Source organism: Sorghum bicolor, chromosome 2 (genome assembly GCF_000003195.3).
Source record: "Sorghum bicolor cultivar BTx623 chromosome 2, Sorghum_bicolor_NCBIv3, whole genome shotgun sequence".
Classification (NCBI taxonomy): Eukaryota; Viridiplantae; Streptophyta; class Magnoliopsida; order Poales; family Poaceae; genus Sorghum; species Sorghum bicolor.
In genome coordinates this window covers 61,507,312-61,527,584 of record NC_012871.2, presented here as the reverse complement: position 1 = coordinate 61,527,584, position 20,273 = coordinate 61,507,312, and the positions used below count along the sequence as shown (strand labels likewise).

Here is a 20,273-nt window from a genome sequence, read left to right as displayed (position 1 = left end):
GTCACTACGAAAATAACTTAAATAGATTCCCCTCTTATCCCCACCCCCACTCACCCACACCCCCTAGATCTGCATCTAAGGCCTTGTTTGGGATAGAAGTTTGTAATGGAAGGTACAAAAAGCATTAGAGGATCAATTGTACGTGAGAAGGAGAAAACATTCATTACAAATTCTAGTAAGTAAGATCAAAATTGGTCACACTAGATGGGGTGCGACATGAGCTACCATAGCTCAAGCTATATGAGTGAGGATCGAAAGGCATATAGAGTATAAGAGCAACTTTGCAAAAAAAAAGAGCCTCTACAGATTTTAATCTCAATATCTCTATTTCAAGAGCCATTCAATAAATATTCTCTTTGTAAATCTCTCACATTTTTGTTCACTATGCTCAAATAGCTTATCATAACTTTCCTTGCATGAAAAAAATTATGAGAAAACTACTATATATTGCATTTAGAGACCCGTGTAGCCTCTCAAAAAGTGGAAAGCAAGAAAGGTGGTTTTGGAGAAGGGAAAATATGGAGTCTATTGGAGCATTTTTTTGGCGTTTGTTTTCTAAATTTTATGACCAACCAAAGCATGTTGCAAACCGATAAAATTTAGAGTATCTATGTGAGTATTTTATTGAGAAATACATAAATAAGAGAAGGCAAAGATGGGCAATTTTGGTTGATATGGGCTCTAAATTTATTCATGGAGTTGTAATACTTGTCTTTTTCAAAATATATATATGAGAACCCAATCCACATTGACCACACAAGCACTCAAAATGTTGTGCAAAATAAACAACTACAAAATAAAGTGTCTCAGTTTCCAAATGTATAGATCTAAATAAGTAAATCAATATGTCATAATTCATAATAATAAGAAGAAACATCCTTCAAAAAAAAAGATAGTGAACAGTAAGCAACACTGATGTTCATGGTTGAAATTGTTCATAGATGAAATGTTTGCTATGGCAACAAAGACTGGTTACAACAACAATTTGCAGGCACAATACTCAATGAAATTGTTCCAAACTCCCTCTAGTACTCAATATATAGACTAGATGATACAAAAAGAAACTTAACAAACCACTCAAAAGGTTGAAAATGGATCCTCCATCAATAATGACAGTAAAATTATTCTGGAATGAAACAAAAAAATTCTACTTCTCAATCAAATTAACTTTAAGAATCAAAACCAGCACCTCCACTTATTCAATTCGCACTTTCCTGTAGTTCATGTACTTGAACTTACATATCTCCTCAAAGAACTCATCAGCAGCTTCATGGCAATTCTTCATCTGTGAGATTCTGATGACCATCGTCCGCAGCCTCACACTGTACTTCACAAGCGACTCGAGAGTGTTCAGCTTCTGTTCAGCATTGAGCGGGGAGCGTACAGTGATCAGAACCTCTTCCAAACAAGGGATGATGAACCTGGAATTCAACTGCATGCACAATCCAAACGAATTAGCTATATGGCACATCTATCTAGCATACCAATGAAATTAGGAACCATATTTCAATGCGACTATAGGAACGACAGCCCACTCACATTTTTCAGGCTATTTTTCTGACACAGGGCAGCGAACATGGCACCATGGATCTCAAATTTGCGGAGCTTCGGGTGGCTGTCGAAGAAGTCAACCAAATCGACTTCCGGGAACGGCTGGAGTGCGTCCAAGTCCCCACAGAACTCTATCTTCATCACTAGATGCTTCACTTCGCTAGCGCACTGCAGCACCGAGCTCACTGCGGCCCAGTTCCACTGAACACCGCGCAGAGAGAGGTGATCCAGATCTGGGAGATTCCCAGTATCCACCTTGTGAACCCTCCCTGCATCATCCCATCGCATAATTTCTCATCACGTCAAGGTCAAGGCAATGCTAAACTGACTAAAAAGTGACCAAGATTCGAGATGCGTGTGGCTCACCGCTGCTCTTGGCAATTGAGAGGCGGCGGAGGCTGTGGCCACCACGCAGAGTGATCCAGCTGAAGCCCTGGATCTCGAGGGACTCCACGCGAGGCGCGGTGAGCAAGAGCGAGCAGTTGCCGGCGCCGACGATGTCGAGCCGGCACCGCTGGAGCAGTTGAAGGTCGATAGCCACCGTGCCGGAGCAGTCGCAGCCCAGCAGAGACAGATCGGTGAGGTTGGGGCACGCGGCGATGGCGTCTCTCACAGCGCTATCCCGCAGCGGCGCACCGACAACCTCCAGCACGCGGAGCCGCTCCATCCGGCCCCACGCGGGCGCGGCAATGAGAGACACTCCCCAGAGCCTGAGCTCCTCCAGGCTCGCAGCCAGGCCGATGCAGTCGAGGTGCCCACCTTCCGCGACCTTGTCGGCGGCGGCGTCCATCCGCAGCTCGAGCACCCGGAGCGTGGCGCTCCGCGCGGCGAGCCAGGCCGGGAGGCGCGCCATGGAGAAGGGGCAGTAGATGACCAGCTCCCTGAGGCGCGCGACGGAGGCCACCATCCGGCCGATGACGTCGTCCGCGGCGCCCCTGGCCGCGTCGAAGGCGTTCCGCTGGAAGAAGAGCGCGGGTAGGTAGGGGACGCAGTCGCGCCAGCGGCGGCAGACGCAGGCGCAGGCGGCCACGTCGCGGGCGTTGCTGAGCATCGACAGGATGTGCTGCACGACGCCGTCCGGGACGGAGTTCATGCCGACCTCGCCGTCCCATTCCATCCGCGGCGTTCCCTCGACGAGAGGCAGGCCCCAGCACAGAAAGGGACGGGATGTTGTAGGTTTGTATAGATGGGAGAGCTCGTGAGGAGTGGGAGTGGGTGGGTTTGAAATTTGAAACGGGGGAGGATCCCGCTCATTGGAAGGTGGATTTTGAAATTTCGGCGACCGTTCGCAGGGATTCGGCGAATTTGAAACGAGTGGGGGAGGCGACCAGCTCTGAGGGTTTCCTTTCCGCATCGGTTTTCCGCGTTGGCGGCGGCGCTGCAGCAATGATGCGGGCAAGCAGAGAATCATGGGTCTGGGCCGTGGCCCTGGATTGGTTGTCGCTTGTCGGAATTCTGGGTCTGGACTCTGGACTCTGGCGCTCATGGGTGTCCGCGTTGATTTGTTTGGTGTCAGTTTGTGTAGCCCTGGCGTCATGGCGTGGTAGGCATTGTTTAGTTCCGAAAAGTGAAAAGTTTTCGGTACTGTAGCATTTTTGTTTGTTTAAGACAAATATTATCTAATCATGGACTAACTAGGATTAAAAGATTCATCTTGTGATTTACAGCTAAACTGTGTAATTAGTTTTTATTTTCATCTATATTTAATATTTCATGCATGTGCCACAAGATTCGATGTGACGGGAAATCTTGAAAACTTTTTGATTTTCAGAGTGAACTAAACAAGGCCGTAGTGTAGTGGTACCTAGCAGCCTAGCACCAAAGCCGTCGTTGAGGGCACCGGCACAATGTGTGTAAAAGCAGTTGTTAATAATAGTAATTGCGTGCAATGAATGTCTAAAGAAATGATTTTTATGGAAAAGATTTCTAGGTACTAGTAACACTATAGGTAGATCATAAGCAATATATAAGGGCTTTTAGTTGGCTGCCACAAACATCTCTAAAGTTAGACTTGCAATAACCGAGAGAAACATTTACCGTATATTTTTGCGTCAAATGTGGGTGGCCTATGTTTCTTCCGTCTCTGCCACAAATTGCTTCGCCGCCACACCTTCTACAGTCCTACTCCGTGGACAAGCCATCGTTTGAGCCCTGCACTGCCGTATCCCTCCTACCATAACATGCTCGACTCCCGGACATGCCTTTGCTGCGGGGACATGAAGCCCATCGCAAGGTCACCCTTGGCTATGGGGACACGAAAGCGGTAGCATGTGACACAGAAGGGCGAGTGGGTGATGGGAGCATGAACAACGATCGAGAGGGCGTTGGCAGGAGAGCGGATGGCGAGAGGGAAGATGAACACGGACTCAGGAGCGCGAGTATGGAGACTGAAGGAGCTTCAACAAGAGTCGTCGCTATCATCTAGTTGGTCTATCCATTTGGAAAAAAGCATCGAGCTGGACATATCCAGTCCATGGTTCAAAGATAAGCATTTGTTTGAATTTTTTTAAAGATGGTCAGCACAATTTATATTTAAGCTATTGTTTCTTACTTACTACTAGTTTAATCTAGTTTAGCATAATATAATTTTAACTGTATATGGCAATCTATAACTTTTTTATCAAATATGTAGCCATTCAAACATTAATAACCACATAATTTTTGCTTCACCTTAGTGATGAACCAAACAATCCAATTTTATCACAATATATGGCAAGCCACAAGTATGGCAAACGCATAACCTTAGGCATGGCAAATTATGAGTGGCAACCAAACATGTCCTAAATAGTTTCTCCTTCGGGTTATGGGGTTGTTTGGTTATGCTAGTTGGCGTTTGGATTGCGTGTAGATTGGGATAGCCACAATTGATTTGTGTGTTGGTTTTCGTCGTAGGTGTGGTAGCCACTTTCCTTGCCACCACACCATAACTTTGGCGGGTGTGGCGTGTGGTGTTTGGTCAGCCCCTATATCTGACCTGCTTACTATGTCCATTGTTGTGTTTGTGACACTTTCCTAGACACCAAGAGATGATACAAGGTGCATCGTTAGCTCAATAGAAGATATCACCGCTATAAAAGCATAGCCGTTGCCACCACCACCGAGTCGAGCTCACAACTACTCAAATCAACATTCTATCCATCAAATTGACCTTCATTATGTTGAATCTCCTATAAACAACACTCCAACAAAAACAAGCATCTAACATCTTACACTGTTATCCTTATGCCTTATCAAACTTAATTGACTGGAACCACGAAACTATCAGTCCACCAAACCAAGATGACAAATCTTGTATGAATCCACTAACTAGCAGCCACAACAAGAAAAAACAACTCAAAAGGCTAATACTAAGTCCAATCTCAACATAGTTTCATAAGTATTAATTAAACTTTTAACAAAGAAAGATATTGTAAAAGTTTTATGTGTTGAAACGTGTTTTATGAAGATGAATTTGTCTAACACATAATCGTTTTAAATATAGTAAGGCCTTGTTTAGATGTGAAATGTTTTTGAATTTCGCTACTGTAGCATTTTCGTTTGTTTGTGGTAAATATTGTTCAATCATGGACTAACTAGCATCAAAAGATTCGTCTTGCGATTTACAGACAAACTGTGTAATTAGTTTTTGTTTTCGTCTATATATAATGCTTCATGCATGTGCCGCAAGTTTCGATATGACGTAGAATCTTGAAAACTTTTTGGTTTTTGGTGGAAACTAAACAAGGCCTAAGGTGAAACTCTCATCTTAAAAGTAGTAAGATGAACTTTTGTTAAGACTAATCTAATCATCCTAGACTCAGTCCCTACTTAAAAAATAGGCAGGGTTCAACTCTAAGCCAGGTTCAACTTCAAACTAGGTGCACCAACCGGCGTTGTGCAACTGTGCACGAGCCCTCCCAGTTGGCAAGTGACCAATTATTTTTAGGCCTTGTTTAGTTTTAAAAGAAAAATTGTAATTTTTTTAATTCTTATTACATCGAAACTTGCGGCACATGCATGAAGCATTAAATATAGATAAAAGAAATAACTAATTGTATAATTTATTTTAATTTGCGAAACGAATTTTTAAGATCAGTTAGTCTATATTAGATAATATTTATCAAATACAAACGAAAGTACTATTGTGTCTGTTTTGCAAAAAAAATTAGAGCAAAACAAGGCCTTAATGGGAACGAAAAGAAAAAAAATGGCACGCGCCCTGGCAAGCCACCTGTCCTCACATGCGCGGCGCGTTGGCGAGTTGCGGTGGGATTTTCCCTCGTGGCAAGTTGGAACTCGCGATTTGGAACGAAGAAAAGACGCCCTGAGCCCGACGCCTGAACCAGACGAGCACGAATATTTTTTATTCGGAAATGCCGCCTGGATTACGCACTAAGCAAGCGAAAAGACGCCAAGTGGGAAAAAAAATGCGAAATTCTCCCGCATATTTGGCCGAGACTGACAGCGAGAGCCCACGGCTTATTTTGCCGAGACTGACAGTGAGAGCCCACGTCGGTCGAGTAGCGTCGCAGGAAAACTAAAAAAAAAGGGTTAAAGTAAACCAAAACGCGAGGAGCGTCCATCTCCATCTCCAACCCAACCGACAGTTGTTGGTCAGTCGCACCGGCCGGAAGCGGAAGCCGAAGCCGAAGCTGAAGCGAGGGACCCGGGCACCGGCGCCGGCGCAACTCACTAGATCGTTGGCGCAGGAGCGGGTCTGTCTGTGACGGGCACGGCGGCGGCGGTGGTGGTGAGGGGGAGGAGGACTTAGGGAGCGTTGGGGTGAGCGAGCAAATCAGATGCGCTCGGAATGGGGAAGCCCGTCGATGTGGAGCTCGGCGGCGGCGCGGGAGGCCTCGAGATCGCCGGCGGCGGAGGCGGAGGCGGAGGCCCATGGGGAGGGCCAGTCTTCGGCGCGATCGGGCGGGCGGTTTCGTTCCGGTGCGTCTTCGTGCTCCTGCTCGCGGCGGGGGTGCTCGTCCCGGCGCTGTTCCTGCTCGTGCCCTCGCGCCACCAGGAGGGGTACCTCTCGGATGACCACGACGTGCTCGCTGGTAATTTCTCGGACTCTTGCGACTTGTTGTTGTGATAGCCGCTGCTGCGAGGGTTTGGGGATTCGTGGGTTTAGTTGGGGGCAGCTCGTAAGTTGTGATTTCGGTTTTAGAAGATGTAGTGGGAAGGCGGATCGGTAGGGTCGATTGGCAAATTGCCGCTTCGAGATCGCAGTATGGGTGCTGGACTCTTCGATTCCACCTCCGTTGAGCTAGGATTCGCATGATCTCATACTCGATTTCGCCGTTTCATGCTCCGGGTGCGACTGTCAGGGAGTGTGTCTGGTTACTTATGTGCTCATCCATGTTGTAGTTTTAAAGTTCTGAAATTATGCTGAGGCATGGGATCACCTGCTTACCACTTGCAAGTTTTGATTCAAAATTGATGTGGGGGCCCTGAAATGGCATTGAACTACCTTTTGGGTAGAAGTTGGTTTTAGAATCCATATATAATTTTGAACTAGGTCCCAAAATTCCAGAAATTCTCTTACCCAATGTCTCTGAAGATGTTAGACCTGGATGGTTGAATCAACTTGGTACATATGAAGAGCTTCTTCTTGTCTATGTATGTAGCATGTAACATATGTTTTTTTTTCATCTGTTTTCTGGTGCTGCGGTGTATAGATATTGAGGGTAGTGTTTGTCCTCTTAGATATGTGATTTTTTTGGGTACTCCGTCCAGTAATGAAAACATGTCATTTAGGACAAGATTTGGTCAAACTAAACCACAAGCGTCAATAACTATCACATTATTGAGTTTGGAAACATCTAAGTTATATGTGTAGATTTGTATACAAAATACTTGAAAAATCTCTTAAATTTTAAGGATTGTAAGAATATATTCTAGAAGAAATTAGTGATCAAAGATACACATCATAGGCCATGCAAAGTCATATAACAGGAGTCTCGGATTGTACTGGTACTTTGTAAGATCCAGATTTTAATTTACTTTATTGAAAACTAGATCCCAAATGCTGTGATGTGTTTAGATGTAGATGTTGTATGTCTATGGTGAATGGATATTGACAAACATGTCTGCTTCAGCTCAACATTGTGATGACAAACATTGTGATGGCATACATGTTTCAGCTCAACAGATTTTTTTTATTATTTACCTCCTACTCCACTGTTTCAGTAGATAATGTAACCAAACATTTCATTTCATTTATCTTTTCTGATTTCGCAAAAAATTCCTGGAACTTGGGTGTACTCTTGTTTTTTTGTTTAAAAAAATGCTATTATATGTTTTTGTACTTTTAGGGTATTGCCCTTTTTCACACTTACAGTCACATGTTGATGAGGCATTGTGATTTCTTTGTTGATAAAGATCATCTTGTCTGTTTCAGCTGAAATCAAAGTTGGTTTCACTTTGGAAAAGCCAGTGTCATTCCTTACTTCTCACATAGACAAACTAGGGAATGACATATTTGAAGAGATTGGTGTACCTAATAGCAAGGTGCTTGATGCCTTCTCTCTCTCTCTCTCTCATTTCTTTTGCCTGCAGTGTTTGCTGATTATAATATCTTTTTTTCCTGCAGGTTTCCATTGTTTCAATGCATCCTTTAACTTCTAAATACTCCACAAATGTTGTTTTTGGTGTTCTTCCTTATCCAAAAGATGCTTCAATAAGTTTGCCGGCTCTAAGTGTGTTGAGATCATCCTTAATAGAGATGATGCTCCAGCAGGTGAACCTGTCTTTGACACCTTCACTTTTTGGGCATCCATCTTCTTTCGAGCTGTTGGGATTCCCTGGAGGAATTACAGTCATTCCTGCACAGTCTGGTTTTACATGGGCGAACACAGACCCCCTATTCAACTTTGTGTTGAACAGCTCCATTTATCAGATTTTGGGTAATCTTACAGAGCTCAAGGATCAGCTGAAACTTGGATTGAACTTAAGGTCATACGAGGTATGAATGGTTTTGTTTCTTCTACTGAGGTCGTAGTCATGTATTTAAAGGGCTCTGTTGCTCCAATTCTATTCTCACTGATATCATATTTGCAGAAAATATATTTGCAGTTCAGGAATGAGATTGGTTCTTCAGTTGAAGCTCCAGCAACTATTGTGGCATCAGTACTAGATGGAAGCAGTAATCTTTTACTAGATAGATTGAGACAACTAGCTCAGTTAATCAGAGAACCTGATGCTAGGAATCTTGGGCTTAATCACTCCGTATTTGGTAAAGTAAAGGGTGTTCAGCTGTCAGCGTACCTACAACACAAAATCTCTGATTTATCTCCTAGCCCATTTCCGGCTCCGGCTCCGGCTCCATCTCCGTCACAATCACTTTCTCCAACCATGCCACCATCATTGTCACCAATTGGGAGCATCAGACACCCTTGTTTTCCATGTTTTAGGTGTTATTATCCCTCTCCTGCTGATGGTTCGATGCTAAAACCTCCTTGCATTGTTAGAGACCCCAGGCTACCTCCATTAATGCATTCACCAAAGACATCCATCATGCCTTCCCCACCAAAATACCTTCCTCCAGCAGATCCACCGCCTGCTCACATAGATCCTCCGCCTGTTCTCATAGATCCTCCTCGCCCTTTACCTAATCGTAATCATTTTCCAAAAGCAGTATCTGGACCCACTTCTCAAATGATGCCAAAACCTTCACCCCGACGACCAGTGTCTCAACATTCGATGCCCCCAAGGAAAAAATGGAATAGCAGAACATCAGAGTCCTCTTCAATTGCGCCATCACCATATGGTAAGTTTTCTTGATATTTTATCTCTCTAGCATTTTGCCGTTTTCTTAATGTTAGAACTCTTATTCGGTGGCGAAGGCTATGGATAGTTGGTTAGAATATTAATGGCCACAACAATTTATTTAGCATTAATATTATTTTCCTTGTGTTTATTGCGCACTGCATGATTCTTTGTTGCTATGCTACTGTCACTACTGGCGTATGGATCGTTCTGCAACCACAGTTTGACATTTAATTTCTTCTATTTACTCCACTTGCCTTTGTCAATGTGACCTTACATTTGTATAACTCAATGTTTCAAAACATATCTTAGTGCTAGTTGGATTCAAATTCCTTCTTCTCATGTATATATGTATCTTCAGCTTGCTTTGAGTCCACAATCCTTATGTGGTTTCTTGAGAAGTTTATCATATTTGTATCTCAATATGCAGCTCTCCTTCACACTTGAAGTTATGCTTGATTGGATACCTGGGTTGCTTCGACTGTTGGTCATGCGTCATCAGGAAAATCTAGCCAGAAGACAAGGTCACAGTTTTGCTTCAAGCATAACCATGAATCGCAATCATGGGCTATGATGCAAGCATCAGGTTTTGTTTATTGGCTACTGTAACTATATGGTAAATTCTAAAGCTTTTGAGGTCAGGTTAACTGTAGATATAGGTCTATATCATGCTAATTAACCAGGGTATTACGCCACGAAGGTGGCTGCCCTACGCCCTATGCCTCTATCAAATTTTAAGTTCTCACCGAAGGGTCGGGAGCTTATATAGAGGAGAATGTAAGGACTCTGTTACTTGGGTCCACGTTCTGCAATATTACTTTCTTGTAACGTATTGACCATATAAATCCATAATACAACATACAACTTCTCAGCAGGATTCCATTTGTTCTATTGTGCGTTGAGCGTTTAACCAATGCTGATTTAGTCTCTTTGCTGTCTAGACATAAAGCTAAGAGAAGATACGAAGTGTAAGTTTATCCCTGGCGTTGATTCAATGATGCTTACAGTGACACATTACCTTGTGCTTTGTGAATTGACGTACATGCTGATACGCCCTGTGAATTCTTCCAAGCTGAGTATTTTGCACTGGTCCTAAAATCTTGTTGGGGCAAAAACATATGTTCTTACAACAAATATCTTAATCACTTATGGATCGCTGTTCGCTGAGAACACTCTTTACATATTTTATCATCTCGTGCAATACAGGACCAGAAGAAACCTAGTAACAGTCAATGTCCGAGGTCAGAACTTGACGGTAGATCCTAAGGTTAGTACAAAATGTGTGTTAAGGGCTGGAACACCTGAAAATACAATTGACAGGCCTCAACACGTCTCGGCTTTGAAGATTTAACAATTGCCACGATCCGAACAAAGCAATAAGCTCCTCGTGTGTGTTTCCTCAACAATTAGCCCTGCAATGAAATGTTTCGATACCCAAACTAGTTAAAAGTTTTTTTTTCTGCCACTTCCTTGCTCGGCCTATGTCTGAATCTTCACCATTCTCCCTTTTGCTTCTCTTCCACATTATTTTCACGAATACTCTCGTAAGTACATACAAAACAACACAAGTCTACCCCTTTATTAGTCGGAGGACTGGAGCCCTGTCTTTGAAAACCGCTCTACCATCCTTTGCCACATACTGATATTGCCATGCCGGACCTAGGAACCATGCCATGGCAACTCCGCCAAGCAAGCCTCCCAGCTGCAGTATTCAAGTGAACTAATGAGCTAAATCACTCATATTGTAAAATGAACTGCGTAGAAAATCGAGAGACTTACATGGCCCCAGTTATCGATTCCCCTTGAGAGGAGGCCCATACCCTATGAACAAAAAAAAATGTTGCAGATGGAACAAAGAAAGTTTTTTAAACAAAGGCGAAATGAAATAGGCAGGAAAAAGTGGAGCAATACCATATTCAGGACAACCACACGCCCAATATGTTCTAAACTCTCCCTAGAATTCCCAAAGAATCTTCTATGTCTCCACATATAAACTGCATGGGCGCCAACCTGATCATGCAGATAAAGTTGATGCGAACACTTTCATGGTCAGTTGTATCAGGGAATTCATATTTCAATAGGACAAGACCAAGACTTTGTTCACAAAATATGAATGTGGTAAACATAAGGAAAAAAAAACTGTGGAATGCAGAAATAGAAACCACAAAATCAATCATGTATCCGGCCTGTTCAGTCAAGTTGTGCAATTTTGAGGAGTTACAAAGAAATATCATACCAGCCATTTAGAAGTTAAGAATTACACCCTCCGTTTCAAGTTGTAGTTCACTTAAGCTTTGTCATAACTCCTATGTCAATCTTAGCTAACTTTCACCAATTTTTCAGAAAAAAAAAAATATGTTTACAACTACAAGTTCAAATAAGTGCACTATGAAGACATGTTTCATGGAGAAATTAATGAAACTAATTTGATATTGTAGATGTTGATGAATTTTTCTATAAACTTGGTCAAAGTTAGTTATGTTTGACTTATAACAAATAATTTGGAACGGATGGAGTAGTTTGTAGTTTCACGTTGCTAGTGAACTATACCACACTATAGGGGTAACATGATTCTGGCACTGGGTAACGAGCACAAGTGGGAGGAGAAGTAGACATACCAATCCAAAAATGGCACCTGACGCACCAACTGCAGGTGACGCACTACAGCGATAGCTCATCAGTGAACCTATTAAAGGTCCAAGAATTGATTAAGAACATGATAACTTAAGATCAAGGCACTACCATCCAATCCAAAAGAGGTTAAGAAAAAACACCTGCCAGTGCCGAACTGAAATAAACAGCAAGAAATCTTCTAGGTCCAGTTAACATTTCAACCATGGGCCCAATAGAATTCAAAGAGAAACAATTGAACTGCATCATTATGGCAACACCGAACAGGTAGGAAGTTAGCTAATATTTTTTCTATGAAATATAAAATGGAACTCAACTCCAACATAAAAACATACTGCAAGGTGGGTGAGATCTGCATGAAGTAGAGATGATGTTGCCAAACGCCAAAATTGCCCTCTATCAATCAGACTGTTGATCTTTCATCGCAATAATGGCCATAACTATATTAGGTTAACAAAATTGACAGCACATAATAACTGAACTAGAAATTCCAACCAAGACACAAACCTTGGCTCCCCACAAAAGAAGCTTTCCTTGTGATGCTACCTGAGCGACATAAGCCCTTTGTTGAGAGCAAAAGGGTGTTAAACAACAAATGTACCAAAGGATCGGAGCTACTGTCGCAGAAACTTAAACTGACCACTGACTTACAGGACATTAAGAGCAAGAAGGACATTAGTCCAGAGCCTCTTCTTCGAATCGATTCCACGAGGCCGTCTGGACAACAACTTCCCGTTACTGATGTATCTACCCCCTGACCCGTTCCCACTGAACAGAGCAGAGCTGCAAACATAGGGTGCAGAGAGCACATTCCCTATCGCACCAAGAATTGGGAATGTTGCAAACGGTTCTGATCCTTCGAACCAGAAGTCACCCATTTTCGGCAAGGCATCGAGATGTCGCACCTCCTAGAGTTGCAAGGTTCACTTGACATTAACTATTTGATCAAGCATACAAAAAAAAAAAATCTCCACCCAATCAACAAGGAGCGAGAGAGCTCAGTCAACAACAGACTAAGGCCTGTTTGGTTTGGAACAGACAGACCAAGTAAAGGCTATCATAGTATCATGGTCTCCATCCCAAGTGAGAACTAAATGGAAGGCGAGGCGAGGCACAGTACCGGTGAGCGGAGGAGGCCGGCGAAGCGGCGACGGAGGGAGCGGCCGAGTTGCGCGCCGGCGAAGGCCGCGACGACGTTCGGCCTCCAATCGCCGCCGTCTCCGCCGCCACCGCCGCCTCGGCCGGAGGAGGAGCCGGGCGGGGGCGGGGGAGGCCACGGGAAGGAGGGGAGAGGGAGCAACAGCCACGAAGCCATGGGCACCACCCCACCGCCTGTGTGTGGACCCCGGGGAGCCGCGACGCCTTTTTTTTGAGCTTTCGTCTATTCCCTTTGCTTGGGGAGGCGGCATAGGAAGGAAGGAGGGCCGTACGTGGGGCTGTCAACCGGGTCCCACTGTGGGATTCTCGGATTTGGCTAGTCTGGGTTTATGGGGGCCTTGGAACGACCAGTAATGTGGGCCTAGCCCACGGCCCCACGAATTTTGGCCCATCTCTCCATTAAATTAAAAGGTACTAGTACGTAGAAAACACAAATCCGAGTTCGGTCAGACAGTTATTATTACAGAGTTGATGTGAAATGTCCGTTAAATTCATGTGGTTACTAGCCTCCTGCTTGCTGGGTAATTTTGTAAATAAGTAGTACTCCTATATAGTTTTTCTCTAGCTTTTACTACCTGTGTCCCCAAAACAAGGTATAACTGAATTAGAAGAGACAAGCGGGCCTATATGCACACAGCCAGTAAGAAAGAGCTCCACAAATACAAACCCGGAACGCGAAACTGGACGAATGGAAGCCGGCAGCTGGATCCAGCGCCAGCCGCCAGGCATGAACGATTCCCTATCCCCACCTCCCTATAGGACAAGCAAAATGTGACAATGTACTTTGTAGGCCTGTGGTACAACTAGCAACTACCTTTCCCTGACAGTGAGTGCTCCCAAGCTTGCGCCATCCATCGTTCTAGTGCGATCGGGTGTGCGTACTGTACAAACCGAAAAAGCCTACACGGATCATCTCCCCGGATCGTGCCCAGCGGTGATGCTGTCGCGTGTGTGTCCTGGGCAGGCAACGACTGGCGTGCGTAGAGATGGGATGGATGGATCGTGGACGGGCGAGTGCATGTGGAAGGGAATCGCCGCGAATCGCACGGGCAAGCTCGTCGTCTCGTGTTCGTGTTCGTGTTCGTGTTCGTGTCTCGTCGATTCAGCAGGAACAGTGTCGACGGTAAAAGAAGAGCTAGCGACTTTGCTGAAAGCTGATGGATCCTGCGACTGATGAGGCGTTGCATTCATTCATTCGAAATTCGAATCAAACACGCGCCGAGGAAAAACCGTCTCGTAACCGACGACGACGACGACTGGCCCGTGTGACCTTTCTTCCTTGCGAGTGGCGGCGAGGCCCCGAGGTGACGCTGCTTGCATTGCATTGCATTGCGTTGCATCAGCGCCGACGCCCGACGACGCATCGCACTAAGCGGAGGTGGCGATGAGTGGAGTAAAGGGCCGGCCGGACGCTCTCTGAAAGGCCGTGCAGCTGCCGGCGTCGGCGTGCCTTTTCCCGGGGGTCTCCCCGGCTCCGGCGCCTCACTGCCTGCCTCGCCTTCTCGGCGGGCGGACTTTGGATCAGGGCTCATCATTCTGCCCAGGAACGAAACTACCCTTCCCCACCAACTACTGCCAATAATTCATCGCGTATTCCCGGAATCACTGCCGTGAGTGAGTCCAGTCAGTCTGCCAGCCTGCCAGATTGGATCGCCCACAGGCCAGATTGGCTTGAGGTGTTTTTTCAACTACGGCCTTGTTTAGATCCGAAAAAAATTTGGATTTCGTTATGTAGCACTTTCGTTTGTTTGTGGTAAATATTGTCCAACCATAGAATAACTAGGGTCAAAATTTTCGTCTCGCGATTTACAATCAAACTGTGTGATTAGTTTTTGTTTTCATCTATATTTAATGCTACATGCATGTGCCACAAGATTTGATGTGACAGGAATCTTGAAAACTTTTTGGTTTTCGAGGTGAACTAAACAAAGCCTACCTTTAAAATTTCAAAAGTTACAAGATTTTTCTTAATATCAAATTTTTAGACATATACATAGAGTATTAAATATAAATATAAATAAAAACTAATTATACAGTTTACCTCTAAATTATAAAACGAATTGGACAATAATTACCAAATATAAATAAAAATACTATAATAGCTAAGAAAAAAAGCATTATTGTGCACGCGCACCACTGATGTTTCCGGAATTTCCTTTCCCCCTGTTTGTTCGTTCTTGTTGGAGTGGCAACGGCCAAGGAACTTCAGGGTGAAGCCTAGTGACAGCTGTTCTTGGAGGACCTCGGACTGTTCATTCTTGTTGGAGTGGTAACTAGTGGCGGAGCCAGAATTTTAAACTTGGATATTTCTACTTTCACAAAGTTAATCTATAGGTTGAAAATATAGTCAATTATACTGCAAGTTAGCAACTTTAAACTAATATTTACTTTCTAGAATATAGACTTCTAATTGAAATGCTAGTTTTTTTACATGTTTTGAGTTCAAATGTGCAAAATACTATATATTATAGCATTATACATTTATATATATAAGTGTATACACATATTTACATAGAAGTATACCAAAATAGTTGGGTATTCTCCGGAATACTAGGGAATACCCCTAGATCCGCCACTGGTGGTAACTGCCAAAGAACTTCAGGGTGAAGGCCAGTGACAGCTGTTCTTGGACAGCCTCGAACAAAAAAAATGATCGCTGCAGTTATTTTTTTTCCTCTTAATTAAGAATCTTCCATTGCTAATTGCTAACATTGTCATTTGTAGATTGGTGCAGGTTAGTTCTCAAGAAAACTCTGCAACACTAGTCAACGAATAGATAGGCCTATTTGGCACGCTTGTGAAATTATCACTTGATTTTCTGGGTTGAGAAAATATCAGAGCCTCCTCTGGGACATTTTTTTTTTGAGGAATCTCACAGGTTTTGAATTATACGAAAAAGAAAGCGATCATATAGAGACTTTTGGAACAAATGATCTGCGCCAACAGACATAGGAATACGACAAAAAAAAACCGGGACTCAAGTACATAAATCTTCCAAATCCTATGCGGATCTAAAATGTAGGGGGGGAAAATCATAGCCTTCCCATCCAGCACAAGAATTTACAACTAAATAATGGGATAGACACAAAGAAAATCTTTTTGGTATGAGGTCCAACCTCATGTTACATTTTCTAACACAAAGAAACTCTTCAAAAACAACCCTTTGTCTATCTCTGTGCTGAGAATCCTCGATTTTTTTTTTCTCTTCATGTGTGCTGAGAATCCTGTGTTCTTTTTTTTCATGCAACCAGGCACCAGCAATGAGAAGTAATATCAGATTATCAACTGGCCAGCTTTAGCGACGCCGATGGCGATCCCGGCCGGTGCAAATTGGGCAGCATGCAGCGACTGCACGGTCCAGGCATTACTCCCTGTCGGACACCAGATTTTTCTTAAATACTGTGGACAGCAAGCATCAACGTGACTGGAAAAGCTAGAGAAATAATGTAAAAATAGTTAGTACTACCTCAGTTCTAAAAAGAATGTAATCTTCGCATTCTGATGAGTCAAAGATTTTTAATTTTAACTAAATATAATTTAAGACCTCTTTGGCAGGGTTCTTCTTCGACTCAAAGATTTTTAATTTTAATTAAATATAATTTAAGGCCTCTTTGGCAGAGCTCTTCTTCGACTCGGGCTCTGACTCCTCTAGAAAAGCTCTACCAAACGTTTTTTTTTGGAGAAACCATTTTTTATTAAAAAGTAGGTACCGAAGCCGTTTTGGCGAAACCACAATTTATGGCTTTTTGCTAAAACAGCTCCGACTCCTTTAGAAAAGCCCCTCGTGAAGAGCCCTGTCAAACAGGCCCTTAAAAGTATTAATATTTATAATGTATAATAAGTATATTTAGATTAGCTATAAAATCTATTTTTATAATAAATTTAATTGGAGATCTAACTGTATATAATATCTTACATAAACTTAGTTAGATTTAAAGATTTTTTTTTACTTATCAAAAAACGAGATTTACAATTTTTTTTAGGAGAGAGCTAGTATTACCATACGACAGCAACGAGGTTTACCTCATAGTCTGACTAGACTGAAAGGCTTCTGCTTTTTTTTTCCAGCTTCGTCGTAAGGAAGGACGAAGTGCGTGTTCTTTGTGCAACGTACTAGTACGTCGGTGAGTGACGAGTGCGAGTTGAAATCCGCACTCGTTTTTACTGAAATCAGTATCGATGCTTTGCTTCATTCCTGTCTTTTCCCTGCTGCTAGTATTATTCTCTTCTAGAATCGATACCGTGTTGCAGCTTTGGATCATCCGCTGCAATACATGCCAGTTGTTGTTATACTTTGGACTTTGGAGTATCCTGTTTCTATATATGCAGTGATTTCTGCCGATCTTTTTCTATGTTTGTGCTTGAAATGTTGTTAGCTCTTTCAGTCAGTCTTTCTTGCAAACAAAAGTATGGGTACATCTGCCTCAAATTATACCTCTGGCTCTGCCTCTCCTTTTTGCAAATGCAAAAGCAAGTGCGGGCCTTGTTTAGATGCGAAAAGTTTTTGCATTTCGCTACCGTAGCACTTTCGTTTGTTTGTGATAAATATTGTCCAATCATGAACTAACTAGGATCAAAAGATTCGTCTCGCAATTTACAGACAAACTGTGTAATTAGTTTTTATTTTTATCTGTATTTAATGCTTTATGCATGTGCCATAAAATTCAATATGACAGGAATCTTGAAAACTTTTTGGTTTTTGGAGTGAACTAAACAAGGCCGCGGTTCCTCCCTGTGTGCACGGCCATACTGCTTTGTGAGGGACAAGACCGTAAGCTTCTACCGGATTCAGCGGTTAAAATTAAGTACGCCGCAAATGACGAAGGCACGGGCTGCATTCTGAGTAATTTTTTAATGAAATTCAGTATACTATAGTGACTAAGGCCTTGTTTAGATTTTTTTATTTTGGTACTGTAGTATTTTCGTTTTTATTTGATAAATATTGTCCAATCATAAAGTAACTAGGCTTTAAAGATAAAGATTTACAGAAGAACTGTGTAATTAATTTTTATTTTTATCTAGATTTAATGATTTATGCATGTGCCGCAAGATTTAATATGACGAGAAATCTGAAAAAATTGATTTTTGGGAGGCTTGTTTAGTTCCAAAAAATTTTGGAAAATCGACACTGTAGCACTTTCGTTTGTACTTGACAAAAATTGTTCAATTATGAATTAACTAGACTCAAAATATTCGTCTCGTCAATTCCGACCAAACTGTACAATTAGTTTTTATTTTCGTCTATATTTAATACTCTATGCATGCGTCTAAATATTCGATGTGACGAAGAATCTGAAAAATTTTGTAAATTCTTTTGGTAACTAAACAAGGCCTAAACTTAAACAAGACCTAAACAAGACCTGAGATATTTTGGGTAATAGGACTACCCGAACAGGAGTGCGTGGTTTGTCAGAGCATGTGCAGTACTCGTACGTATGGGCCACTCCAGTTTTTGAGGAAAATGGGCCACTCCAGTAGAAAGAGAGAAAAAAAAGAAGGTGTGCAAAAAGGCTATCTGATCACTGACCATCTCGCGCAAGGACGCGAAAGATAGCTCCCGCCGGCCGCCGCCTCTTTGCTTGGCGTGGTGATGACTGATGAGTGGGTGGAGACATGGAGATGGAGTGGAGCCGTGGAGCACTGGAGACCGAAAATACTCAGGTAGTATATGCTGTGGACCATCGGTGGTCCGTGATGCTGCCCACGGCCATTCAGTCAATCAGTCCACTCCATTGGTTTCTTTCTCCCGTGGTGGCCATGGTGCATTGCGTGCAAGGAGCATTCCTTCCTTCATGGTAACATAGATATTGGTATCCCCTCGAAGCACGCCTAACGTTCATCTGGAGCGTACCTGCTTGCTGAAAATTTTGGAATGGATTTGCCAAGGAGATGATCCTCCCTTGCTAAATGACTCGAGTTCAGGTCGTAGCTGAAAACCAAATCCATAGAGATGCATTTTTTTTTCCCACCTGGTACCGATGCGTGACGACGTCACTGCGAGCGGAGACGGTAGGCTTCGTGTCCGCGGTCCATCACCGCACGCCATGACGGCATAATAATTACTGTACCCCCAAAAGGTCCAAACCATTTTTGTACCGCTACCGCCCATGCCGCCGTTCTAGAACAAGGCTCGACGTGCCGTCGTCGTCGTCGTCCACGCCTAGAGACTCCCCCAAAGTCCAAAGCCTACCGCACGCTGCAAGATACCGGCCTATACGGCCTGGCCTGCACGCGGCCACGCACGCCCCGAAGTCGGCGTCGCCCATGGATTCGTTCGCCCCCCTGTGCCTAGTGCCTGCGGGTTCGCCCGCGCGCCGCGCCCCCCACACCGTACGTACTACGTATACCAACCTGGGCGCGCCGCGCCGGGCGCTCCGCATCCGGATCCGCGGCCGAATTCCCCTCTCGAGCGACTGCTGCTGCCGTGTTCGCGGAGGTGGCCACGGATTGGCCGGCCGACCGTCATGAGATGTGATGTGAGTCCTGACGAATCAGACGACGCACGCCGCGGCCGGACGTGGTTCGGCCAGGTCGTTGGCCGTCCAGCACCAAATTTACTCCGCATCAATGCGCTCGGCCGAGTGAGCGCAGGCACAGGCAGCCGGCAGAGGCAACGTCGATGACACCGAGGTTGTGTTGTGTCAAATGGATTCACGCTAGCGCTGGCCGGCGAGGATTCATCGTTGCTAATAGACAAAGTCTCCGCTCTCAGCGGGAGTTTGACCGCTAACTCATGTGTGAAGCCTATTAAATACTCTCAAGACTAAATTACAAACTATTGGCAATTTGGCATTTATGAAGGCACTCTCAAGACTGGTTGAACGTGTCTTTTCCATCTAACCTGTTTTCACATATGACAACGTCGTCGTCCAAGCAACAAAGTTACAGCTGTTGCAAGTTTCAATTCGCAAATCAAAGTTTCACTAGGGCTTTATGTTGACTATATATAGTATTTGGTTATGTTGTTTTCCAAAAAAAAAACATATCCAAAGCTTCAGTTCTTTATTAGGTCGTCCGCTTGATCACTTGGTTAATTAATTTCACAGTCAAAAAAAGTGAGCATGCTGTATTTGATGACTGCAGGAGAGATTGAAGGGACAATGTAATTATTAAGAATGGATAGTATAAGACTAGTAATATATTGTGTTTTATCGATGTTGACATAGGAGAGAGAGAATATTAGAGCATTG

At 43.7% G+C, this 20,273-nt stretch overlaps 3 protein-coding genes across 3 annotated transcripts; 1 reads left to right on the top strand and 2 right to left on the bottom strand.

Moving 5' to 3' along the window:
* LOC8063698 (F-box protein At1g10780) lies at positions 897 to 2,977 on the bottom strand. Its single transcript, XM_002460276.2, has 3 exons — positions 1,918 to 2,977; positions 1,540 to 1,820; positions 897 to 1,432 (listed from the first exon to the last, which is right to left on the bottom strand). Exons 1-3 carry the CDS (start codon positions 2,960 to 2,962, stop codon positions 1,196 to 1,198), a joined length of 1,563 nt encoding a protein of 520 aa, XP_002460321.2. The 5' UTR covers positions 2,963 to 2,977; the 3' UTR covers positions 897 to 1,195.
* LOC8081043 lies at positions 6,103 to 10,185 on the top strand. The gene is made up of 5 exons (XM_002462438.2): positions 6,103 to 6,584; positions 7,928 to 8,037; positions 8,120 to 8,491; positions 8,587 to 9,295; positions 9,725 to 10,185. Exons 1-5 carry the CDS (start codon positions 6,341 to 6,343, stop codon positions 9,739 to 9,741), a joined length of 1,452 nt encoding a protein of 483 aa, XP_002462483.1. The 5' UTR covers positions 6,103 to 6,340; the 3' UTR covers positions 9,742 to 10,185.
* LOC8062815 (RHOMBOID-like protein 10, chloroplastic) lies at positions 10,382 to 13,314 on the bottom strand. Its single transcript, XM_002460275.2, has 9 exons — positions 13,046 to 13,314; positions 12,577 to 12,833; positions 12,433 to 12,487; positions 12,261 to 12,341; positions 12,069 to 12,165; positions 11,913 to 11,980; positions 11,206 to 11,304; positions 11,074 to 11,115; positions 10,382 to 10,996 (listed from the first exon to the last, which is right to left on the bottom strand). The coding sequence occupies exons 1-9, from the start codon at positions 13,238 to 13,240 to the stop codon at positions 10,865 to 10,867; spliced, it is 1,026 nt and encodes a 341-aa protein (XP_002460320.1). The 5' UTR covers positions 13,241 to 13,314; the 3' UTR covers positions 10,382 to 10,864.